Source organism: Peromyscus maniculatus, chromosome 19 (genome assembly GCF_049852395.1).
Source record: "Peromyscus maniculatus bairdii isolate BWxNUB_F1_BW_parent chromosome 19, HU_Pman_BW_mat_3.1, whole genome shotgun sequence".
NCBI lineage: Eukaryota > Metazoa > Chordata > Mammalia > Rodentia > Cricetidae > Peromyscus > Peromyscus maniculatus.
Window position 1 is genome coordinate 62,862,095 of NC_134870.1, and position 23,987 is coordinate 62,886,081.

A 23,987-nucleotide genomic window follows, 5' to 3' on the forward strand; every position below is an offset into this window, starting at 1 on the left:
TCATATGTAATCCAATTTATCTCCAATTTATAAATCCAATTTATCTCCACCATTGTCTCTGCTAACACCTTTCCTTTCAGCCAGGATCACTACTTTCTTTGACTTCTGCAAAGGCTTGCTGCAGTCCTGGTGGCTTCCATGCAGCTGACTTCTGGTCTAAATTCCACTTCCCAGTCACAGCCATCCCTGTAGGTCAAAATCTAGCCCAAGTCAAAGCCATTTTTGGTAGGACAATCCTCCAAAGACTTCCAGAAGAGCTGTGGTGTCTCTACTACTTCTAATACAGTGCTGGATGAATTTTTGAGCCATGTTCAACACATGGTGATTAAATTAAGAATGCTTGATTTACATATGGCTTTTATAGATGGCATGCTTTACTTTTCAATATACTTTACATCCATTGGAGGTATGAAATCATCCTTCTCTCAATCAATGTCCTAGAAATGGTTTTCATTAAGAAAAAGTTGGCTGCTTTACAGTTTAAGCTGAAGAGAGGAGGGCTGGCATTGCCAAGCTTTGTGTCTGGGTCACTGCTGGGCTTTGGATTATGAGGTTTGTCCTCTTTCCATCACAATGCACCCCCTTCATGGTTAATGGGCTTCATCAGCTGCAGAGTCCTCAACTCTGAAGAACGGGGGAAAATATGTAAACACCATGTTGGAAAGGTAATGCACAGTGAATTCAAAAATGAATCCTCCATGTCAATCATAAAACCTTGTCTCTAATCCTTGGCAGTGAGCACAGGTTTCTGAGGCAGCACAGAGCCATATAAAACATCAGTGCTGCACGATGGAGACCTGGCCCAGGCTTTGTTCTATTGCAAAATAGAATGTGACCTTGAACACATCTGAGGTGTCTGGGAGTCTTCTATGCTTCATTTGCAAAATGAAGATACCAGCCCTTATCTAACTACCTCACTGGGCTACTGTGAGGATTAAATTGAATGATGCTCATAGAATGTTTTAATTCTCTCATCTGAACTCCTACTGTACTTTACATGTAGCTTTTTATAGGAAATTTTGTGCATATGGTAAAGGGATCACCTTGTGTTTAAATCCTGGCTCTACTATTTACTACTATGAAAACTCCTTAGGCACTATTTCTCAGTCTTTTTGAACATGTTCCTCTGTAAAATGGAAATTATCATAACTACATTATCTGGAGATCAAATGGGATAATGCTTATGAAAGCAATAAATTCTCCTCTAAGTAACAGTCAGGAAATATCCCTGTATTTCATTTATTTTAATTTGTGAAGCCACACAATGATTTATATATGGAACTAGTTAACAAGAACAGTGTGCTTTTGTTGCCATGGGCAAAAAGCTAATGTTTCAGGTACTTTTATAAGCATCATTTAATATTCATCATGGCTTTATATACCAAATATTGTTGTCACCACATGCCTGGGAACCAAATCACATTTTTTAATGCTTAATCTTGATTATCAATTTCATGAGATTAGGAGACAAATAGAAAATTAATAAGACAATGATCTGGGTGTGTCTGTGGATATTTTTCCAGAAACAGCATGCAGGAAAGTAAAATGAAGAACTATGGTAGGACTGTCAATAAGTAAAGTCCACAGTGGAATAAAAGCACCTGGTGTTGCAGGCATATGCAAGCTACCCTCTTCTGCTAGGAGTGTGTCTACTGTTGCTGCCATCACTTGAAGACATCTGACTCCAGCTTCTTCAGCCTTTCAAAGTGGACCCGTACCAGACTCTCCTGGGAGCTTTGGTACCAGGCTGGGATAGAGCAACTATCACTGTCTGTGTTCCTCAGTGTGCAAGCAACCATTATATGATTATCCAGTCTATCATAACTCAGTAAAATAAGCAAAGAGAGAGAGAGAGAGAGAGAGAGAGAGAGAGAGAGAGAGAGATTCTACTATTAATTTCAGACTAATAACCACTCACTGATCTAAAGCAACATAGCTTATAAGGTTCTGGGAAAGAATTCAAATTTTTAACATTCAATTCTATAACCTTATAACATTTATACTTTGACTGCACTGTGACAAACTTCATAAGTAATCTCCAGAAAATTAAATAAAAGTTATAATGTTCTTTATGCATATAGGAAATATGCTAATGTCTTTAAGTCAAGACAAATGAATATACCCATCAAATTATCCACTGAGTTTGAAAATTTAGTAGAGAAAAATAGAAGAGAAATGTATGTCATGGTTCTGTGAGTATCAAGAAAGCAAACATTTCTTCCTTCTCATTGATTCACTACAAAAGAAAAGGATTGAGGAAACCTGATATGGACTCCGCCTTGCATTAAAATCTGGTCCTTTCAACTTACTAGCTACATAACAGAAATGTGGGCTTCTAGCCTTAGCTATGTAATATTTTCTTGTGGACACTACTAAGGATCACATACACACAAGATGATTGCCCAACAATCTAGTGTAGCAAGTACTTGGTAAATGCTTATTGACATTGTTGGTGCCAACTCTGTGGCCTTGGACCCAGGGATCCCTTCCTTCTCTGAGTACCAGTCTCTGAATGCTTACATAGAAGAAAGTTAGGTTATGATATCAAAAATCATTTCTAGTTCTTAAAGATTTCTAGCTACTAGTGGATATTCGGAAAACAAGTTCTTCCCTCTGAAATTTGACTTTCAGGCTTTGCAATGTATGATATTCTGTGAATTATAAGATGAAATCACCAAGAGGAGCAGGATTTAAAAAAAAATGTTAAACGCGGCACTTGCATTACTGATACTATTAACCAGTCAGACAGACTAATGACAACATTAGCTACAGTAATCTGTCTGACAGAGTTGTTGCTCATCAGGCACAAATGTTAAATCCTCTATCTTTTAAAATACTATTGTGTTCAGGAGCCAAATAAACCTGCATATACAAACAAATAGCGCTGCCAAACCTTCAGAGACATATGGCATGTATTTGCTCTAGCGAGAAGCTGAAACATACAAAATGAATTGGAATGTTGAAATCAAATTTCAATATCAATTTCTTTTTCCCAATTAAGAAAGTTTTCATTGAATAGCACTCTGTGTTTGTATCCTCCACAATTTATCTTATTGGCTAGGAGAAACTCTATCAAGAATATGACAGTGTATTTCTACCAATTTATTTTATAAGATCTAATTAGTGATCTTCTGTGCAGGGTAGAGTTCATTTTCAATCAACAGTAGGACAACCTATATGGGAGTAACAAAAAATATAGTGCAGCGGAAGGTAGTAAATGCTCCTACACTAATTCAGTCACATACACACAAAACAGGGAGATATAAAGGAAATATTGCTGAATTCTGACTTGGAAGGTGGTAGAGATTTTCATGTCATCCTTGGCATTTCAGTCAGGGCTTAAATTTAAAGCATAACTAGTGCTGCTGTGCCTTAGATATTGTCTCTGGTGTTAAGAAGAACAATCAAAAGACATAAAACAAAGAAAAGCACTCACAGGAAATCCGTGTTCCAGTAGGAGAAAGAAGCTTAAGGAAAAATATTAAAATGTATAATAGAGAGTAGACAAAGCATCCGGGCACAGTGGCAGTCGCAGATATTTGTAGGGGTGAGTTGGGAAAATTGTTTGAGCCTAGGAGTTTGTGACTACACTAGGTAACACAGCAAGATCATCTTTTCCTTGGTCTCCCCCAACCTCAGAAACCAAACCAAACCAAAATAAAAGATAAATAAATAAACTGCATGGATAAGAAAAGGTGACTGTGAGTGCAAAGGATTGGGAAATATGTTCGTGAAGAAGTGAGATTCAGCACAAAGTCGGCCGAAATTAGGGAATAATTTACATAGTTGTGGGTATGGGCTCAAGGAGATGATTCTGTGTACATTACAGCAAAGACAGGAAAGACATTGTAGGTATATTTAGGACAATTGGAAACTAATAAGAGCATTAAATGGTGGGAATAGAGAAGGTACAAGGGACTAGAACAGGAAGGGTTTAGCTAACCTGAAAGAAAAGGCAGTCAACCAAAGCTTTCAAATCAAAACAAAACAAAACACAGTATAATTCAGTTTATGACTTAAAAGATGAAGTTAGTTGTTAAAAAGACCTGACTTCCTAGAATTTTGTAATGGTATGATGGAAAGTAGCATACATAAATGAAGATGGTGTAATAGTGATAGGATTCAGTATGTGTTTTAGTAATTGACTAACTCACTTTTGAATGTATTATGCATACCAAAGCTAAAACATTATGCATCTCTTGATTTCTGTCACTAAGCTGGACACCAGATCATAACTATTTTTTTTTATTTTAAATCAAGAAACAAGTATGTGTTGATGAATACAGGTTATACTTAGATTGTACTACAGAGATTTGATTGATAACTTGGGGTAGGATATCAATAAAAAGAGATCATTTGGGATTTATTCAATAAATTTTTTACCTAGTTTGAATGAAAAATGAAAATTTTAGTTAGCTGGGTAGAAACCTGGAATTATAAGTATTTAGGTAAAAATTTTAGCTTTGAAACAAAGTAGATTTTGTTCAAAAGATACTAGTGATTGATTTCATATGAGAAATGATAAATGAGTCTAGATCACAAGTAAAAGTTGAAGCCAGAGAGAGAGAAAGATTTTTAAGGCAGTAACAGGTCCACAGAATATAAAGTCAAGACATGAGCAAAAAGATCCCCAGGGATGAGTCCTAGGGCAATTCGTATTTAAAAACTAGAGAGCTCTGGAGGGAGAAACAAAGGAAAGCATGGTAATGGTGATGACAGAGCAGCATAGCACAGGGCAGGACATGACACAAAGCAAATGAAAAGTGAGTGATACGAAAGGGGAGCTACTCAGAGGTGGCAAAACTAGCTGATGGTCAGGTGATGTGAGTAACACACATTAACTCTTCCATTTGGCCACATCAAGATCATTGGTGAACTATGATAAAAAAAAAAAAAAAAAAAAAAGGAGCTACAATAAAACACCAAGAACAAGCTCATGATTAGAAGACAGTGTGAGACATTGGAGCAAAGTTAGGTAATTTAGTAAACTATTTTGAAAGGGCACAGAACAATGTGTAGAAGGCAGAGAGGAGAGTGAACGGGGAACTTATCACAATGGAAAATACAACTCTGTGTTTATGTACTGATAAACATGTTCACCTTGATTAGGAGAAACTGATGTATAATAGAATATTTTGCACCTATATTGTAAGAATGGACAAGATCTAGTACACAGGGTTATGTTTGGCCTCATTGAAAAGTACAGATCATTTTGAAAGACCCTAACCCTTCAGGCTTACACCCCCCAAGCCCCAGGAGAATAAGCAACTAAAAAGAAAACTAGTTCCAAGGGCAACCTGACTCAGCCATATTCACACCCCTGCAATAATGTAACAATGTAAAAAGATTTCTGTTAAGAGATGTGCTCAATTGTGACTGGGATAGTTGCAAGTGTTCCAGGAAGCACCACTGTGACCTTTGTGTAAACTCCACTCCCGCCCTGATACCCCCCTTGAGGTTTGGGGAAGAATGTACATGCCGACATGACTGTACCCACTCTGTGGTCAGATCATGATCTTGTGAAACAAAATTGTATGGGAATTTTAATCTTATGGCTTTTGTGGGTTTTTCCTTTAAAAGCCCCCATGGGGCTGCAGTAAGGCGCGACTCTTGCTCTCAGGACAAGAATAGTCCATCCATACAGTCACTTCAATAAAAACCGTGTGCTGTTGCATCAACTGGACTGGAGTCTGGGTTCCTGGGGCACCCACTTGAGACCCTAGATTTTGGGGTCTAACACATTTCACATTATACTTTGCCTTAGTGAAACATACTTGCAGGATACCCTCTCCCACCACTTCTTGAACTTCAAGTTGTCCCCACCTCTAAGTACAAAGAAACTTAGCTCTGTCTGGAAGCCCCTCTCAGGTTTTTCTCCTAGGCTATCTCTATTCCTCTCTGCCACCCACTAACCTTCTGAAGCAATCCCTACCAGGTAACCGAACAGTCACCACACTTTCCTAAGAACCAGAAAGGCCAGCAGAAACAAGGGAGTAGAAAACTCATCAAACAAAACCAAGACCAGATATCAATACTTAAAATCACAATCATAGCAACCCCAGATGCCTGGACACCAGTGACAAAACCAGTGACAGCCATACTATAATCATTGTTTACCCCTTCTCTGTTCATTGGAGCCAGAGAGTGGTAACTGCCTAGATGCTCATTAATAGACAAATAGATAATGAGAACATAGTGCATTTGCAGAAGGAAATAGTATCCAGCTGTTCAAAAAAGAATGAAATTCACATATAAATGGATTGAGCAAGAAAAGAAATCACTGAGTAGGGTAATCCAGACCCAAAAAGACAAATATGATGTGTATTCTCTCATTTGTTGTGGTTGTTTGAATAAGAATGGCTCCTATACGCTCATATATTTGGATGCTGAGTCAACAGGGAGTGGCGCTATTTGAAAGGACTAGAAGGATTAAGTGGTGTGGTGTTGTTGGAGGAAGTGGGTCGCTGGGGTGGGCTTTGAGATTTCAAGAGCCCATGCCAAGCCAAAATCTTTCTTTGTCTACAGATCAGGATGTAGTTCTCAGTTACTTAGTGCTCCAGGGTCTGCCTGCATTCCACCATGTTTCCTGCCATGATGATAATGAACTAAACCTCTAAAGTTGTCATCAAGCTCCCAGTGAAATAGTTGCTTTGGGCATAGTTGATCCTCATAGCAACAAAAGAGTGACTAAAACATACATGGATTCTAGCATTTGGTAGATATGTTACAATCCATATAACCACAATGTAGGTTGTTAGGTAGCAGGCAAGGATTTTCCAAAGAAATGGAATTAGAATATACAATTATGGAGAGAAAGGAAGGAATCTAAACAGGATGATTAAATGGAGAAGGGGAGAGAAGATGTGGTAAAGAAAGGGATACAAGAGGGACAGCTAACACTAGGGGCCATATGAGGGGTTATGTGGAAACCTAATACAGTAAAAGCTTCTTGAAATATATACACAGATGAAAGAGATCTAAATGACATCATCAAACAATGAGGGAGACAAGGTTGCCCCAACAAAACATCTCTTGAACCCAGTGAACCTCCACTGTCATGAATGGGTTACATTTAATTGTGTTGTTAGGAAAAAGGACCATAGAAAACCCCAAACAACTCAGACTATGGAAAGACTATTATTTATTCTTCAGAAACTGATGGTAGGGCCCTATTGCTGAAGACAATATCTACATATTCCACTGGACACAGAGAAGTTGAGCAGGGGCATAAGTAGAGCCTTCACCACTACTGACTAATGTTCAATTTACCTTAAGGTACTTGGCACATTCCTAGAAGAGAAACAGAAACACCAACCATGTTACAATCACTTCCATCTACATTGGTGATCTGTCTCCATGATACACTGGTAAAATAACGACACAGATGTTGTGGGAGTACCCACAGTTATCTGGTTGGATTTAAGGACCACTCCATATGATAGAACCTGCAATTGACATTGCTTGGGTTTCTCAGGAGACTAAATAGCCATGGACCTAGAAGAACATCAAATAATATTCTGCTAAATGAGCATTGCAATATAATTACTCCTAATGACATTCTGCTATACCCATAGATCAGTGTCTATTCTGCTATACCCATAGATCAGTGTTCAGTTATCATCAGAGAAACTTCCTCCTGGAGGCAATGGAACCAATACACAGATCCACAGCTGAATCTCTGTGCTGAGCATGACTTGGGACTCTCAGCCCTAAATGGGAAGTCTTCATTAAACTCCTTTCTTTGGAGCTTAGTGAGCTATGTGGAAGAGTGGGCAGAGTGATTTTAAGAGCCTGTGGGGAAGGAAGACTCCAAGGAAACATGTCCTCCCAGACACAGCAAGGATAATGTACATATCACCTCAGGGATTGTGGTAGCATACATGGAGATTACACAGGTCCAAGCCAGATGGCCCAGTACTGAGAGGGAAAGAAGACAGGAGCTCCTATACCTAACCAAGAAGCTATCTCCAACAGACAACTACTTGTAAAGGGAAAGTTCATTTTCTCCAAAGGAGTCTTACTGGGTATACAAATCTTTTAAAGGAAGGCCCCATGTCCAGCAATAGATGGCCAGCAAAAAAAATAAACTCTGGTATGTTTGGAGATTTTATTTAATTAGACAAAGTACAAGCCATTTTTTCCCTAGAAATTTTTGGAAAGAAACATTATACACTTAAAGATACAACCAGCTATTTAAGGGAAACAGAAAAGTTTGTAGACCTTCATTTCTGATTTTTCAAGAAATTGTTGATTGTGAGTAAGGGAGGGCTGAGGTATTAAAATGATGAGAATAGAAGAAAAATCACTAAATGTCATTAAGAACACGTGTGGCAGGGGCCAACATAAATATCACATATTGGCTGGCAGTATTAGTAGGCAATACGAGATTCCTACCTACGAATTTAAAGTGACTCAAGTGAGCATAGCTGAACCTTTCTGCCTGCTACATTCATTTGAGAGAATGTCAGTCTTAGTACATGTTAAATTTGTCCATGTTAGTTTCAAGTAATTTGAAGTAAGAACATAGAAAGTCAAAAGAAAGCATCTTCAATTAAATGGTGCTGGCATAACTGGATATCAACATGTAGAAGACTGCAAATAAATCCTTATCTATTGCCATGCACAAAACTCAAGTCCAAGTGGATCAAATACCTCAGTATAAAACTAGTTACACTGAACCTGATAGAAGGGAAAGTAGGAAGTAGTCTTGAATGTATTGGCACAGGAGACCACTTCCTAAATATAACACCAGTAGCACAGACACTGAGAACAACAATTAATTAATGGGACCTCCTGAAACTGAGAAGCTTTTGTAAGACAAAGGACACAGTAAATGAGACAAAATGACAGCCTACAGAATGGGAAAAGATCTTCACCAATCCCACATTTGAAAAAGGACTGATCTCCAAAATATATAAAGAATTCAAGAAACTATACATCAAAATACCAAACAATCCAATTAAAAAATGGGGTCCAGATCTAAAGAGAGAATTCTCAACAGAAGAATCTCAAATGGCCTAAAGACATTTAAGAAATTGTTCAACATCCTTAATCTTCAGGGAAATGTAAATCAAAACAACTCTGAGATACCATCTTACACCTGTCAGAATGGCTAAGATCAAAAACACTGATAACAACTTAATGTTGGAGAGGATGTGGAAGAAGGGGAACACTCCTCCACTGTTGGTGGCAGTGCAAACTTGTTCAGCCATTTTGGAAAACAGTATGGCAGTTTCTCAGAAAATTAGAAATCAATCTTCCTCAAGACCCAGCTATACCACTCTTGGGCATATACCTGTGGCAAGACATAAGAATATGCTATAAGGAGTCCAGCTGTGTATTAAAGCTATACGTTGACCAGGCCAAGAGTCAGTCAAGTGGGAAGCCATCTAGCATGGTCTATTTGGTGTTACACAGTATAATATTCAGCTGTGCCTTGTTGTGAACTTCTTGTGCTCACAATTCCCACAGAATGTGTGTGAACTTTCTGCTCAGGCCAGTACTTGGGTAAGGTCAAGGAGGCAAAGCCAAATAGGGGGTAGATGCATTGCTTTGTTTCTCTTGCAAATGAAGCTCAGACCATCCCCTCTTCTTGAGGCCTGGTGGCTCTCCAGAGCAACTGACTGAGAACAAAAGAGGTTTTTACATATCAAGGTAGAAGATAGGGTGGAGCAACATTCCTGAGGAGGCAGAAAACACTTGGTGAGGGAAAGAAGAGACTGGTGTTTTCTGTAGAGGCAGAAAGAATGGTATGACCAGGGAAAAGGGAAGAACACAGAGGTTTTGTAGTTGTTGAACTCTTGTAGAGTTCATCAGAGCCAGGAGTAGAGAGCAAGTAGAGATGGAGAGTGTAGAAACAGAGGATGAAGATGAGGCTGGAAGCAAAAGAGCTTAGTTGTTAGCAGGACTATGAGAGGGCAGTAAAAGAGGACAAAGAGGAACTGAGTGTCAGGGTGGAACTGAAGCTATGTAGACAGGATTTTATCCCAGAGAAATAAAGTAGATGGACAAAGAGCTTGGTGTATCTAGATTTATTCCTGCCCTGAAGGCCTGACAGAGCTGTAGCTGTATAGATAGAATTTTGTCTTAGAGGAATAAAATTAACAGACAGAAGAGCATAGTGTACACAGATTTTTTTTTCCCTTAGATACCCCACGCTGGATGTAGCATCTTCCCTATACTCTGGGCAATCTATATATACCCAAGGAATGTTCAATCATACCACAAGGACATATGCTCAACTATGTTCATAGTAGCATTATTCATAATATCCAGAACCTGGAAACAACCTAGATGCCCCTCAACGGAAGAATGGATTAAGAAAATGTGGTACATATACACAAACCCTGCTACATATTAGCATGTGTTCACAGTAGTTACCCATGAAATTTTAACTGCCCAATAAATGAAGGGAAAGAACACTGTAGGGCAGAGAAATCACACCAGGACCAATGGTTTGTAGATCCCTGTGAAACAAATGTTTGATGCAAGAAAGCAGTTAACTAGAAAGTGGGAAGATACAGGTCTGGAGAGTGAGTCAAGGGGGTGATGTTTGAGATGGATATAATAGCGATATTATATGACAAGATTTAGGGTGCCACTATAGGAGTGAGCAATGAGAAGTTGTAGAGAATGGGTTCAGCTTGCAAGATAGGAAATATTGAAAGGAGAGTGCATGGTCAAACAGTGTTTAAAAGCAGGGGCGTGTGAACAATTTTGAAAATAATGATTTACTCAAATTGTAACAGCAGTAAAAGCAGCTTCCTAACTCCTCATTCCCTCCATTCCTTAGTTTCTGCCTTCCTTCTTTTCTTTCTTCCTCTTCCTATTTAACTCCCTTCCTTTATCTATTGAGAATTAGTTTAATTTTCTATTCCACATTGTCTCTGAGCTTGCCATTTTTCAGCCCTTCATTCTTCCTGTGGGCCATGACTAATCTATAAGAAATCCTTCACTTACTTCTCTTAGTATTCTGGAAAGGTAAAATATTTTATCTATTCTAAAGGGATCTGTTATTTGTCTATCATTTATAAAAACTGAATATGCAAAAAAATCACACAACTGATAAATGGTAGCACCATTTCCAGATCTAACCATCTGATATTGAGTACATATTTTTATCCATTGTACGTTATATATTTAAAAAAAACACCTTTGCTTATATAAAGATTAAGGTAGGAGTTCTCTAGTCAAAAAACTTCTGAAGTTTTACTCTCTCTTTCTTTACACTTTACATTTAGTTACATTTATATGTATGACTGTTCACATTTTTAAAAAAGGAGTGGGTGATCCAACCATATTTCATAATGTTAACTACATACAGTGAGGGGACTATTAGAAACTGCAGAACTATTTCCAGAGACTGAGTAAATGATGATGAAGTGACTGACAGAATAAAAAAAGGCATGGATCACTTGGGTTGAGGTAGACGTATTAGTCCTGATAAGGAACAATGTTGAGAACCAGGGAGGGGAGAGTGTTACCTGAGAATTTTTCTTGGGTAATTGAATAGATGATATTAGCCTAAATGCAGAAAAAAGAGAAATAATAGTATTTGAGGAAACAGTCAGCATAGTTTGGGAATGATGAAATTAAATTATCTCCAGGCAACCCATATAAACTCATGAAAATAATTGGGAGGATTACTGCCTCCAGTTTTCATAAATGCACACACCAAGACCTAAATTCTCCTAACACCTCATAAAGTCAGGGAGACAATCACTGCACAGGAAAGGCCGACATAAATGTCTGCCTCTTTGTTCAATGATCAGTCTTAGTAAACACATGCCCTGTGTATATATGTTTCTCTTTTTATTTTAAAGCCAGGTCAAACTTTAAAAGAAAGCAGAAACTTTAAAAGATATAATTTAATTATGTTAATAACAACAACAACAAAGCATTTGAGAAGCAGCATGAATGGAATTCTTCTGTAGTCATTCTAAAGCTCCTTAAACAATCACCTGACAATCAAAACTGTCCTAAGGGTCCTGGGGTACTTCTAAGGATTCCCACCTCACTGAAGCCACACACATGAGAAACTAGAGTACCAGGAAACAGATCTCTACTTCTCACGTCTAACTTACTCAGTATGGCCTCAAAACTGAGAAGTCTCATTTCAAAACCACAACATCCTGAAATATTCTGAGAGTAAAAGGCTTTGGAAAAACAAAACAAAACAAAACAAAACAAAACAAAACAAAACAAAACAACCACAAACAATGAATTGCAACTTTGAAAGCAGAGTTCATTCTTACCTAGCCAATTATAATATTCACCAAATAACTTTTATCACACAACACACTCTGTGCTATGACCTTTATATGTTTGATCTTAATTTAATCCTAACAGAAACCTTGTAAGGCCGCTAATATTTCTTCTTTGTTAAAGGTCAGAAAAGTCACTGTATTTTTTCAGATCATATGATGTCAGTGACTAGTCACGGTGGCTTGTAATACTTTATTCTCTTGATATCCAGATAATTCTTTCCTGTATCAGTGAAAAAAACAAAACAAACAAACAAAAAAAACGACCCAAATTATATAGTCATTTGTATCCTTGCCTTTTGTCAGGGATGCTACGTAAATGATTTTAATTGATTTTGCAAGTTATCTTGTTTTCACAAAGTAAACAAATTCATTCAGACTGGATGAGGAACAGAGTAAAGATTTCACACATTCTTCCAGGTCCTCCTCAAATTCTACATCATCAATTTCTCTCATGGATATTAAAAGTGTTGAGGGAAAAAGCTGAAGTTTTTGATGGTACCTACCTGTTGTCACCCTCTCTGGAGAAAAAGACTGTGAAGGTTTGGATGTTCCCCTTTGCTTCTGCAGGTGGACGCCAGCTCAGACGGACAAAGCGACTAGAAACCAAGACAGGGACCACATCTCTGGGAGCAGAAGGAAGGATGCTGGAGCTTGGGATGGCTAAGGAGGAACAAGAGGAGATCATCAGAAGTGCTTGTGCTATAGTGAAAATCAGGCATGAAGTCAGAGCTGAACTTAACATACATAGCCAAGAACATCAAATATGTTCTAATAAAGGCTAATAAGAGAAATAACTGCTGTGGTATGGTCTTTCTGTATGCTGTGAATATGTGTTGCTCCCATTGGTTAATAAATAAAGCTGCTTTGGTCTATGGCAAGGCAGGATAAGAGCCAGGTGGGAAATCCAAGCAGAGATATAGGGAGATGAAGGGTGGAGTCAGGGCAGACACCATCCAGCTGCCCAAGGAGCAAGATGCCAGTAGACCGGTATAACACCATGGCCACGTGGCAAAATATAGATTAATAGAAATGGGTTAGTTTAAGATTTAAGAGCTAGCTTGCAATAAGCCTGAGCCACAGACCAAATAGTTTGTAATTAATATTAAGCCTTAGAGTGATTATTTTATAAAAACAGCTGCTGCTCAGTTGGTACCAGGCAGGACTGAGAAAATTCAGTCTACAAATAACATCTGAAATGGAATCAAGGCTAGATTAGATTTTCTAGGCCTTTGAAGCAGTGACTTATCAACAACACATATGATTTTATTGTATGATATGCAGTTTTTATTATTCCTGAAATCCATGATAAAAATAAAAAAAATAGCAGGGAAAGACATTGAGTAATACAATTTTTTTAATGTTTAAAAAAGTCATTGTGTGTGTGTATGTGTGTGTGTGTTTGATATGTATGCACAGGCAAGCATATACCACTGCACACAGATCAGAAAAAGCTATGCGGTAGGGTCTCTCCATCTACCTTAACAAAGCCCTGATAATGTGAATCTTTAATATATATGTAATTTCTGTATAGGATTTGCTTTAGAAGTATGGAGTCAATACAATATTATTTAAACATATTATATTTCTTATGAGATCAAGTGATGGAATATTTTGAACAAGAGACATATTGGCAATATGATGGTAGAACAAATTATTGTATATAATTAATAATGTTTCCTGGAATCCTTTCTGGAATGAGGCAAGGGTTGAGTAAGTAAATGAATAAATGAGTAAATAGACAAAAAAAAAAAAAAAAAATCACGTGTCTATATTTGAAGTAAAACATACAATTCGGAATGTTTATTTAAAACAAGATGTTTATATAAAAAATTAAAATAGTTACAATTTTGTCAAAGTGAATCAATTAGCTTTTTTGAGGAGTTGAAACAGAAGGGAAGGGCCATAGTCTCACAGGGATGTAACAAATGCTGTTGATTGTTTTGTTTATGGTTTTCATTATTTCAGGAGATGCGATTATGTATAATTATCATAAATAGGGAAGTCACCTGATGTCAGGCAAATACACGATTTCTTCTGTCAAAGAAAAGTTATAATTCTCTTAATTACTGATTTCATAGGTGAAAGGTGATTGACAACAGAAAAGACACAGAACAAACAGTTGTACACAAACTGACAGAGACTGTAAGGTTCTCTTTTAGCATTAACCCAATGAGAGGCCAACATTCTACACAAATACTACAGGAAAACAAGCAGCAGTGACAAAACCTTATTCACTCAGAGGGTCCTTATACTGTTTTTGATACAACTTGGAGTAACCTATTTATATAATTATAGAGGACCAAAAATATTTAAAAGCAACAAATTAAGAGCTTACGGTCAATGTGAAACCAAGTGATCAACACCTCCCCATCTCTAGCCTCAGGTCACCATAGTTACATCTCTTTGCACTCAACTTTATTGAATGTGTGTTCATTATAGTTTCCTCTCTAGTTCTACCTTAGGGGGATTGATTTTACAATATATTACATGGAAGAACACAGAAAGATGGATAGTTTATAATATTGTGTTCTATATTGTAAACTATGAAAGTGTACATTTGATATGTCACATTTAACAAATGAGTGAGGTGATAGATTTGTAATTAGCTTGGTATCACCATGCCACACTCTGTGTGTTTCTTAATTAGGGTTACTTTTGCTATGATGAAAAACCATGACCAAAAGCAAGATGTGGAGGACAGCGTTTATTTGGCTTATACTTCCACATCACTGGTCATCATCAAAGGAAGTCAGTGCAGGAACTCAAACAACAAAGGAACTTGGGTGCAGGAACTGATGCAGAGGTCCTGGAGGGTGCTGCTTACTGGTTTGCACTCAAGGCCTGCTCATTCTAATTTCTTATAGAACCCATGACTTCCAGCCCGGAGGAGACCATCCACAAAGGCTGGCCCTTCCTACATCAGTCGTTAATTAAGACAATGTCCCACAGGCTTGCCTACATCCTGATTTTTTAGAGGCATTTTCTTAATTGAGGCTCCTCCCTGTCAGATGACTTGCACTTGTGTCAAGTTGACATATAGCCATCCAGCATAGTGCATATACCAAAATATCACAGTGTACTCCATAAGTGTACAGGGATAGTTTTCAATGAAATGCAATACTGTTAATATGTAGTTTTCAATTGAAATGGGACTACCTAAAGACTGAAGTAGTTGCCATGAATAATCTGCAAGGAGAGACAAAAAGAAATCCTTTAAGGCATAAAGATATACAATTGTGCTTTACTTTAGAGTGTCCCTGAACTTAAGACAGAAATTAGTAACTGCTGCTCATAGGAAGTGCTCTGCAGCACTTAGAGTTGGAAAAACAGATTTGCAGATATTTGAGTCACTTATAAATTCCAACGTCATTCTTCTCCTAATTATGGTGTGCCTGTAAATGCATAATTCATCTTTGGTGGATGTTTTGTCTTTTGTTCAGCTTCCTGAATCAAGACAATGTTTCATCTTGACAGATGATTTCTAGCTTCAAACTACAAACAACACAGTTGCCTCTACACAACCATTTTAGGCAATAAGAAATAGTTTATTCTAGAGCAATTTTGAGTGACCATGTTCCATGTTTTAACATGAAAGCAGTTCCACGAAGTTTTATAATTTTATAGAAAAAAGAAATGAATAAATCAAGGCAAATTTAACATACACTGATGAGAAGATCAGAGAGTTGGTTATAGCAAGATGGGGGAAGCTTTTCTATAGGCCCAAGATGTTCTCTAATGATATTCTTAGCTTTTGGATTGATGGTAGTCTGCAGTCTGCTAAGTTAATAGATTTTTAAAGGTTTCTATCTATTACTACTACCAGGATGTTAGTGCAGACACAGAAGTGGGCAAGGAATGTCTGTTCCTGAAGGTCAGATATAGCCCAAGATCAGGTAACTGGCATCTTGGACCTGCAACATTCCAACCTCTCCACAGTACTGAAAGTCTAGTCAGCCAGCCAGTTTCAACAGACACAGTTTTTATTCACAGTTCACACTGTTGGCTAAGCACCACATTCTGTGTCTGTGGGGTCCATGTATTATTTATTAAATATTATCAGGTTCCTCATTGCTGGGAAGGCTTCTTCCTGAGATCTGATGTAGATGAAGCTGAGCTGTGAGGAGGACAGCAGTTATGCCCCAGGAGACAGGAATAACTGGTAAGGACCATTAACACAGAAACTCCTGGTGCACTCGCTCCTTGAAAAGTCACTTTCTTCACCATTTAAATATTACTAAGCTAGTTCAATGAATACTAATAACTGTAAATCCAGGGGAAAGTACATAGTTGATCTTTTCAAAAACATGTAAAATTTGGTTATTTTAGATGTTTGTTCCACCTGTAATCTTCACTCCATTAAGCCAACCTGTGTTCTTGATTACTTAATTTTAGGTATATAAATCTACATCACATGTAAATATTTCATAATATAAGAGGGTATTAAAAGAACAGATCTGGATCATAATGGCTAATGTTTACACTATCTTTGAACTGACTTTTTCAGACTCTTTTCTCTAATTCTCTGATTGCATTCACTTCGTGCAGGAATTGGCTGAGTCAGTATTCCTGCTGTGGACTAAACTGGTTATCTGTGAAAGAAATCCTTTCAACTGTGGAGAAGAAGAAGATTCTTCACTTTTCAATGATTTGAGAAAGATTTTCCATTTTCCATGTGAAATTCTTATCTGTCACATAAAGATGTAGAGATTTTAGAGAATGGGAGGCAGTTTTTGAGTTATTTCTGGTTCCGTGGATCCTTTGTTTTGTTTACTTTTATATATATATATATATATATATATATATATATATATATATATATATATATTCTTTTTTTTTTCCTAGAGGTCTAGAGTATTTACAACAAATAGAAGACTGGCTGCAAGTTGGATTGTTAGAGCAGAATTGGGAGAAGAGAAAAGCCTGACATCTGATACACAGTATCTCTCCTGAGAGCAAAGAGAGGGAAAGATTCACAAAAATCTCCCTGATTTCAGCATAACAGATGCTTTAAAGCAGCACAGGGGATCCAGATTCTCTCCATCTTCTCAGCTTGCTTCTACTCCTAGACCACTCTTCTGGTTGTTCCTCATGTCAGATATGTACCACCTGTGAGTCAAAGCGTACATCTCATCTATGCCCAACTTTCCTGTTTGCTGCATTTAGGATTTTCCCATTGCACAAATCACACACAGATGCTCACTGTTGTGCTCACTCTGACGTGTTTATCCCTGCCCTATGCCTGCTCAGCAGATCCATCACAAGTGTCTCCTAGCGACTACAGCTTCCTGTAATTCACCTTCCTCCAGCACATACTCTGTGCTGCATCTCAAATAAGCTTAGACAAATACACACTTGGTCATATGACTCTTCTGCTTATTTGTCCTCGATATCTTCTCTTTATCCCAGGGCAAATTTCAAATTTCACAGTCAGTTTGCTGTTTTAGCTCATGCTTACCATTTGCCTTGGTTAGGCTTCCTCTACCAAAGTAAAAAAAAAAAAAAAAAAAAAAGCTTAAGAATGTATACATTGTTATGGAAGAAATCACTGGAATACCAGTGTGGAAGAGGTCACAAAGCAAAACAGGGCAGAGAGGGCGTGCTTAAAGAATGACATATGTGTGACCTAGCTTCTTAACTGTGGCTTGTGACTGCAGTGGGGTCACCTATTTGAATGCAGGAGCAGTAAAATATTGGGAAAGAGTAAAAGCTTTCAGAAAGCACAATGGTCAAAATTGAAGTTAAAGTCAAGAGTGTAATGAATCTGAGGTGTTTCTGACTGCAAATTGCCCTGGCTGCAAATAGTGACTTGACTGCATCCTTTAATTCTGTACATACAACTTATGCACTTCGCCTTGTGCGTGGGAACATGCCATGCAGGTCCAATGAAAACCGCCCAAAGTAACCTCATTTCAGACTTGAAACTATTGGATATTAAGAAAACAAGGGTTCCCCTGAACTTGCAGAGTTTTAGCAAGCTCTTAAAATAATAGTTTAATTGTGGAAAATAAGGACAATGTTTCCCTGCAGGTTATCACTTAACATTTAACTATCAATTTAATATATTTTAGATTTTATTGGGCTAGTGGGTTTTTTTTAATTCCTTCTTGAATTGCTGACTTGAGTTTCATTTACAAAATGAATTTGCCTTGATATTAGGATAGAAATTTCAACAATTTCTGAAATGACCTTAAACTTCTGCCCCTTTGTACTACCTACTTATTCAAAGTGGCATTCTCAATACTGGTAACTATAAAATCAAATCACAAATCTCCTCTAAAAAAGGACTCTCTATATTCTACAGTATTTATTAGTCAGTAAAGATGTAATTCTTTATGTAAATATAAACAACTGTATCCAAATCATTAGTATACAGACTTGATTTCATGTATAATAAATGGTAATTTACATGCACACTAGGATTTTTAATATAGAGTCCTTTATAATTCATGATCAGTAACTTGGTATATCATGTGTGTGTGTGTATCAAGGGTCACATAAAATACATACATACATATAAATTTATATATATATATATATATATATATATATATATATATATATATATAATTTCTAGGGTGGAAAAAGGGACATCAATGAGAAAAATGAAGTCCTGACTGACTGAATTAAGCATACTATTAACCTCAGCACTCAGGATGCCAAGGTAGCACGACGACAAATCTGTGGTTAAACTGGGCTGTGCAGTGAAGCTCTGTTACCAAATGAAAACCAAAGAATGAATTATTGAGATGATGTTAATTGTGGGAAATTCAACCGTCATCCCATGGGAGATTCTGTAACTCTAATGATTCAAGGAAGAAATATGAGTGCTTAGCATCTTTCTGTTCCTTTCCTGCATTTAAGTGAAGAAGATTCTGGCAAGCATTTTTTATTTTATTTTCTTGTTCAATGGAAACATGTACCCTGTGTCCAGGAAAATGTCTTTGGGTTAATAAGTCTTACAGATACACTCAACACAGACAGTGCTCATTGTCTATAACTGTATGTGTAACATTTGATCTAGGTATAGAGGAGAAATATAGACATCAGATGGATCCATTGTCCTTGTGGATGGTATAGGAACTCCTGGCTTTTTTGATGTTTATATCCAGCCCTTTTAACTCATCTTCATCCTCTGGCAATGTCCAATGTGGTTCAAGTAATCCCCACTCTTCAACAGCTGATAGTATCATCTGCATACTTCCCTGTAGGTACTTAATCTATGGGAAAAGCACCCCAAAGAGTTTGTAAAACATGAAACAAGCAATTACTTTCATCATAAGAAGAATGTCTAAAAGTAAATAATGAATAATTCTAGTTAAAAGTAGATTTAAGCCTGAGAACTAATTAAGAAATATGTGTTCAAATAAAAACTAAGCAAAAAACAAGCCTGTCCTAATGGTTTTAAAGTAGTCAGTATTGCAGGACAGCCAGAAACCACACTCTCGATGACTGTCCATAAGGGTGGACAAGCACCACCCTTTCAGAATTCAATTTGGTAAAAATGCTTTCCACTTAAAACTATTCCTACCATTGAGTTGGACATTCCAACTTCAGTGAATTGAGAACTTAAAAACTAACAAATGATTTCTTCCTCAGGAAATCTATTATAGACAGCACACAACTCAAAACAGACCAACTCTGTATTTATCAATTTAAAGAACATGAGTTTATTACTAGATACTTTCTTTTTACAAATGTGATTAATGATGGTTTCGAAAACTTCTATGAAGTTTTTCAGGAAGTTATAAAAATACATTTCAAGAAACTATGAATGAAGTTTTCAAATCTTTTTCCTCCCAAGAAAACTCGCTCCTACATGACATCATATTCAAAATTAAGCTGGGTTTCTGCTCATCCCAAGCACACCAGTGAGAAGTGCAGCATGAGCGTGCTCACGGACAGATGTTCTTTTCTCCCCTGCCTTCAGGAGCTGCTTCTTAGTCAGTTGGGCCAGACTTATAGGGTACAGACAAATCTGGGAATAGCATGATTCACAGAATTTTTACCCCTCTGTTTAAATGGTTATCATATGAAAAAAGAAGGATATCTTTTTTAAAAAAAAAAAAAACAAAGCAATAGCTTCTTATATTGTATAAGGGAATTAATATGGCCCATGCTAATCCTCTGTGCTTTCTTTCAACGGTAACTTCTCTTCAAATAAGGTCTCAATAAAGAACCAATCAGAACCTCTTTTCATTGCTCTTAGAGGTCTAATCTCCTGCCTGGCCCTAATCTCTCTGGCCCATTACTGTTTCCATGGTTACAGTTTCTTTATCTGTTGTCAAGAGAGGAAGAAGTGAATTTGCCATACTCTAACAGCATAGTCTTCTGCTTTTAGGAATACTTAAAAAAATACCAGAGTAGCAAAATTTAGATGGTGAGGGTGATTTCTAAAATTAATTATAACTCCCCCAAATGCTTTTGAAATAAAATATAGTATTTTATTATATCTAAAACATTAGTATGTTATTGAGTTAATTTTTCCATAAAGTCATAGTCTTCTGAGATACCAAAGTATTTATTCTTTTATAAATTTAATATATAGTGTTTGTGTCATTTCATTTTGTTCTGAGAACATTAATAGTATACTACCTTCATTCCCTACTTATAATATAAAAGTTAAAATAAATTTCTAATAGAAAAAAATTTAAGTTACATAAACTTCTAACAAAATATTAATTTCACTGTTTCATTTTCCATGTTATTCACTAAGATATGATAATTATGTCTACCAATTAGATGCTTTATTAGCTGTTGGATTACATTGCCCTAAAGACATAATAAAAATAAAATATATGTAGGCATTATTAGTGAAGTAAGAGGGAGATTCCATTGCTCCAAGAATATTTTTTTCTGTTTAAATATTTTTTCTTTCTTTTTTCTGTTGGTAGACAACAGACCAAAGTATGTTTTGTTTAAGTGGAAAAGTAGATAAAAATGAAATGTTCAAAGTTAATAAAACAATTTGAATAAATTTGTACACAAAAGAAACTTGTCTATGTGATTTTCAAAACATAATTTGTTTTATAAAGTTTTCTAATGTTCTCAGAAGTCAAAAAACTGTAGCATTTATTAGGAAATTTGAAAAAAAAAGAAATGTGGATTTTTTAAAATAGTGTCTTAAATCTTTCCTTCTAAATAATGAAATAAAAGTATACTTCAACTATCTCATTAAATCTTAATCGTGGGGCTAAGGACATGGCTTGGTGAAGAGAACCTGCAGAGCAAGTATGGGGTGGGGGTAACCTTGCATTCCCAGCACCCACCTATAAAGTTGGGCAAGCCTATAATCCAAATATTGGTAGAAACATGTGACTTCTGATGGCTTGTTGCCCAACTAGTCTAATCAATTATATTGTTATATATATGTTCCGTGAGGGACTCAGTGTAATAGCCAAACCCATATAGACAATATCTAATAGCACATCAGAGTAATTAGCATTTTCCTTTTCTTTAACATTTATCAATTTCTTTTTTTGGTTTGGAGAAGTTTGAAGCTCATCTTTTCTGCTGATTTACAAAACACACATTAATGCCTATGAACTATAGATACTTCACATCTCATTAAGATTAAGATTAACATTTATTCTATCCATGTAAATGGCTAGCGTTGTTTATCCCATCCCCACTCTTTGTTTTCCATTACACATCCCTTACTCTACAAACCACTATCTTTTTCTCCATTCCTATATATTTTTAATTTGCAAAAAAAAAAAAATCTGCGTATATACTGATATTACATACAAACATGCAATTCTATACATTCATGTATACATCCACATATATGCACAGAAAGATGAGAAGTCAATTTTGGGTGTCTTCTGTTATACTGCATCTTACCTTTTGAGATACGGCCTCTCCCTGCACAAAGGACTCTCCAAGTTGGCTCTACTGTTTGGCTAGCTCCAACCAGGAATCCACTTGCTTCTGTCTGCCTGGCACCAGGACTATAGACACATGCTTCCATGCCTGGCTTTTACATGGTTGCTAGGGCGCCAAACTCTGGTCCTCACATTTGTGTAGCAAGCACATAAGAATTCTCCTCAGCTCTTAGGAAATAAATCTTAATTGTGTCCTAATTTAAGCCAATATATGTAGCATTTATGCCCATTGGCTTATTTTACTTAACATAATCTCCTCCAGTTTATTCCACAATACAGCAAACATCACCATTCAGTTTCTTACAAACAATGTCACATTATTAATAGACAATACCTTTTTATTCATTCTCCCATCGAGGTCTATCATAGTTGAGTACACATCACGCCTCTCATGATGTGCTATAATCATTTAGAAGCACGGGTATCTCTTCCATATCCTCATTGAATGTCCTCTAGAGATACCAGGTACAGGTGTGTCACACAGCTGTTGTTGTTTGGTGTTTTCAGGATCATCCACACTGATCTCCATAATGGCTGTATTAATTTACTTTCCCATCAATAGTGTATGCATTTTCTTTTTTCCACATATTTTTTAGTGATTTATTTTCGCAATTATAATGTAATTATATCATTTTCTCCTCTTTTCTATTTCAACCTCCACGCACATCCTTGCTGTCTTAAATTCATGGCCTCTTTTTCCATTAATTGTTGTTACAAACAATTATATATGTGTATCTCAATGTATCTATATTCCTAAATACATGGATATAACCTGCTTAATCTGCATTAAGGTACTTGTATGCATGTTTTCAGGGCTAACCATTTGGTATTAGATAACCATTTAGTAAGCTCTTCCTTGGGTAAGACTATTTATCCTATTCTCAGTACTAGTTGCTTGTAATTTTTTGTACAACTCCTGCTACTAAGGCTCAGGAACGTTGCAAAGTGGGGGAGGGGGGCAGAAAGATTGTAAGAGCCAGAGAATTGCGGAATTTTGTTTGAGATTATCTCCTAGAAATGTCAGAAACTACATCGATGAAGTTTCACCAAGATGACTGCCTAGACATGAACTGAGCAAAGATACCAATTCATGTGCTAACGTGGACAAGGAATAGCAGAGGTCTTCTCCAAATCTTTATAACAATGCTTATCTTACTTTGTCTTTTTGAGAAACTTTATTTTTTAGCACATGGATTTTCACCATAAAGAGCAGGTAATTATTTTGAGGATATATATTACATAATTGTAAGACAATTAAAAGGTATAATCAATTTCATAAAAATTAACTCCATTCTAAATTTTTAGACTGGTATTTTGGTATATGTTTTCTCACAATATTTTCTATTGCCTCCCTAGAAGTCTATATAGTTTGTGCTAATGATAAACTGTTAAAGTAATGTTCTATGGAGTTGGACTATGTTGTGTGAAAAATTTCTTTGGTAAAATATATTTAATTTATATAGTCACCTATTACCCCATCCAATACTCAATGAAGAATCCTATGTGAAAACTGCTATGTAGAAAGCTTGTCATTGTATCTTCAAAGACTAAAGAAGGAGAGATGCTAGATAATTCTCTTGAAGGGTATAGGCCGTAAGGACCTAAATTCTCCCTCTTACCTCAGGCACTGTACTTTACACATCAGCCCTGCTTTTTGTTACTTTAGACAGGGTCATTCTATAAACCACCTGTAGAGACTCTATCTGTCTAGCAGCTGGACTTGAAGTGTCTACAGAGACCTCATCTACAGAATTTGTCTTTGTGCTTACCCTCAACAGTCCATTCTGATTTGTTTTAGTCCAGGAGCCCCCATTCTTTAGCGCTGATATTTTATATACCA

The 23,987-nt window shown here is 36.7% G+C and overlaps 1 protein-coding gene and 1 long non-coding RNA gene across 3 annotated transcripts in view; one reads left to right on the forward strand and one right to left on the reverse strand.

Annotated features, from left to right (window-relative positions):
• LOC121823876 (uncharacterized) overlaps nucleotides 1-13,060 on the forward strand; it is a 33,701-nt gene extending 20,641 nt beyond the window's left edge. Inside the window, exon 4 of the long non-coding RNA XR_006065507.2 lies at nucleotides 12,834-13,060. This is a non-coding gene — a long non-coding RNA (uncharacterized LOC121823876). The remainder of the gene's footprint in view (nucleotides 1-12,833) is intronic.
• The window catches only part of Dcc (DCC netrin 1 receptor), a 1,155,384-nt gene that overhangs the window by 339,311 nt on the left and 792,086 nt on the right, over nucleotides 1-23,987 (reverse strand). For both annotated transcript variants that reach the window (XM_016001609.3, XM_016001571.3), the window contains exon 8: nucleotides 12,770-12,926. In XM_016001609.3, the coding sequence (XP_015857095.1) occupies nucleotides 12,770-12,926 (157 nt within the window). The remainder of the gene's footprint in view (nucleotides 1-12,769; nucleotides 12,927-23,987) is intronic.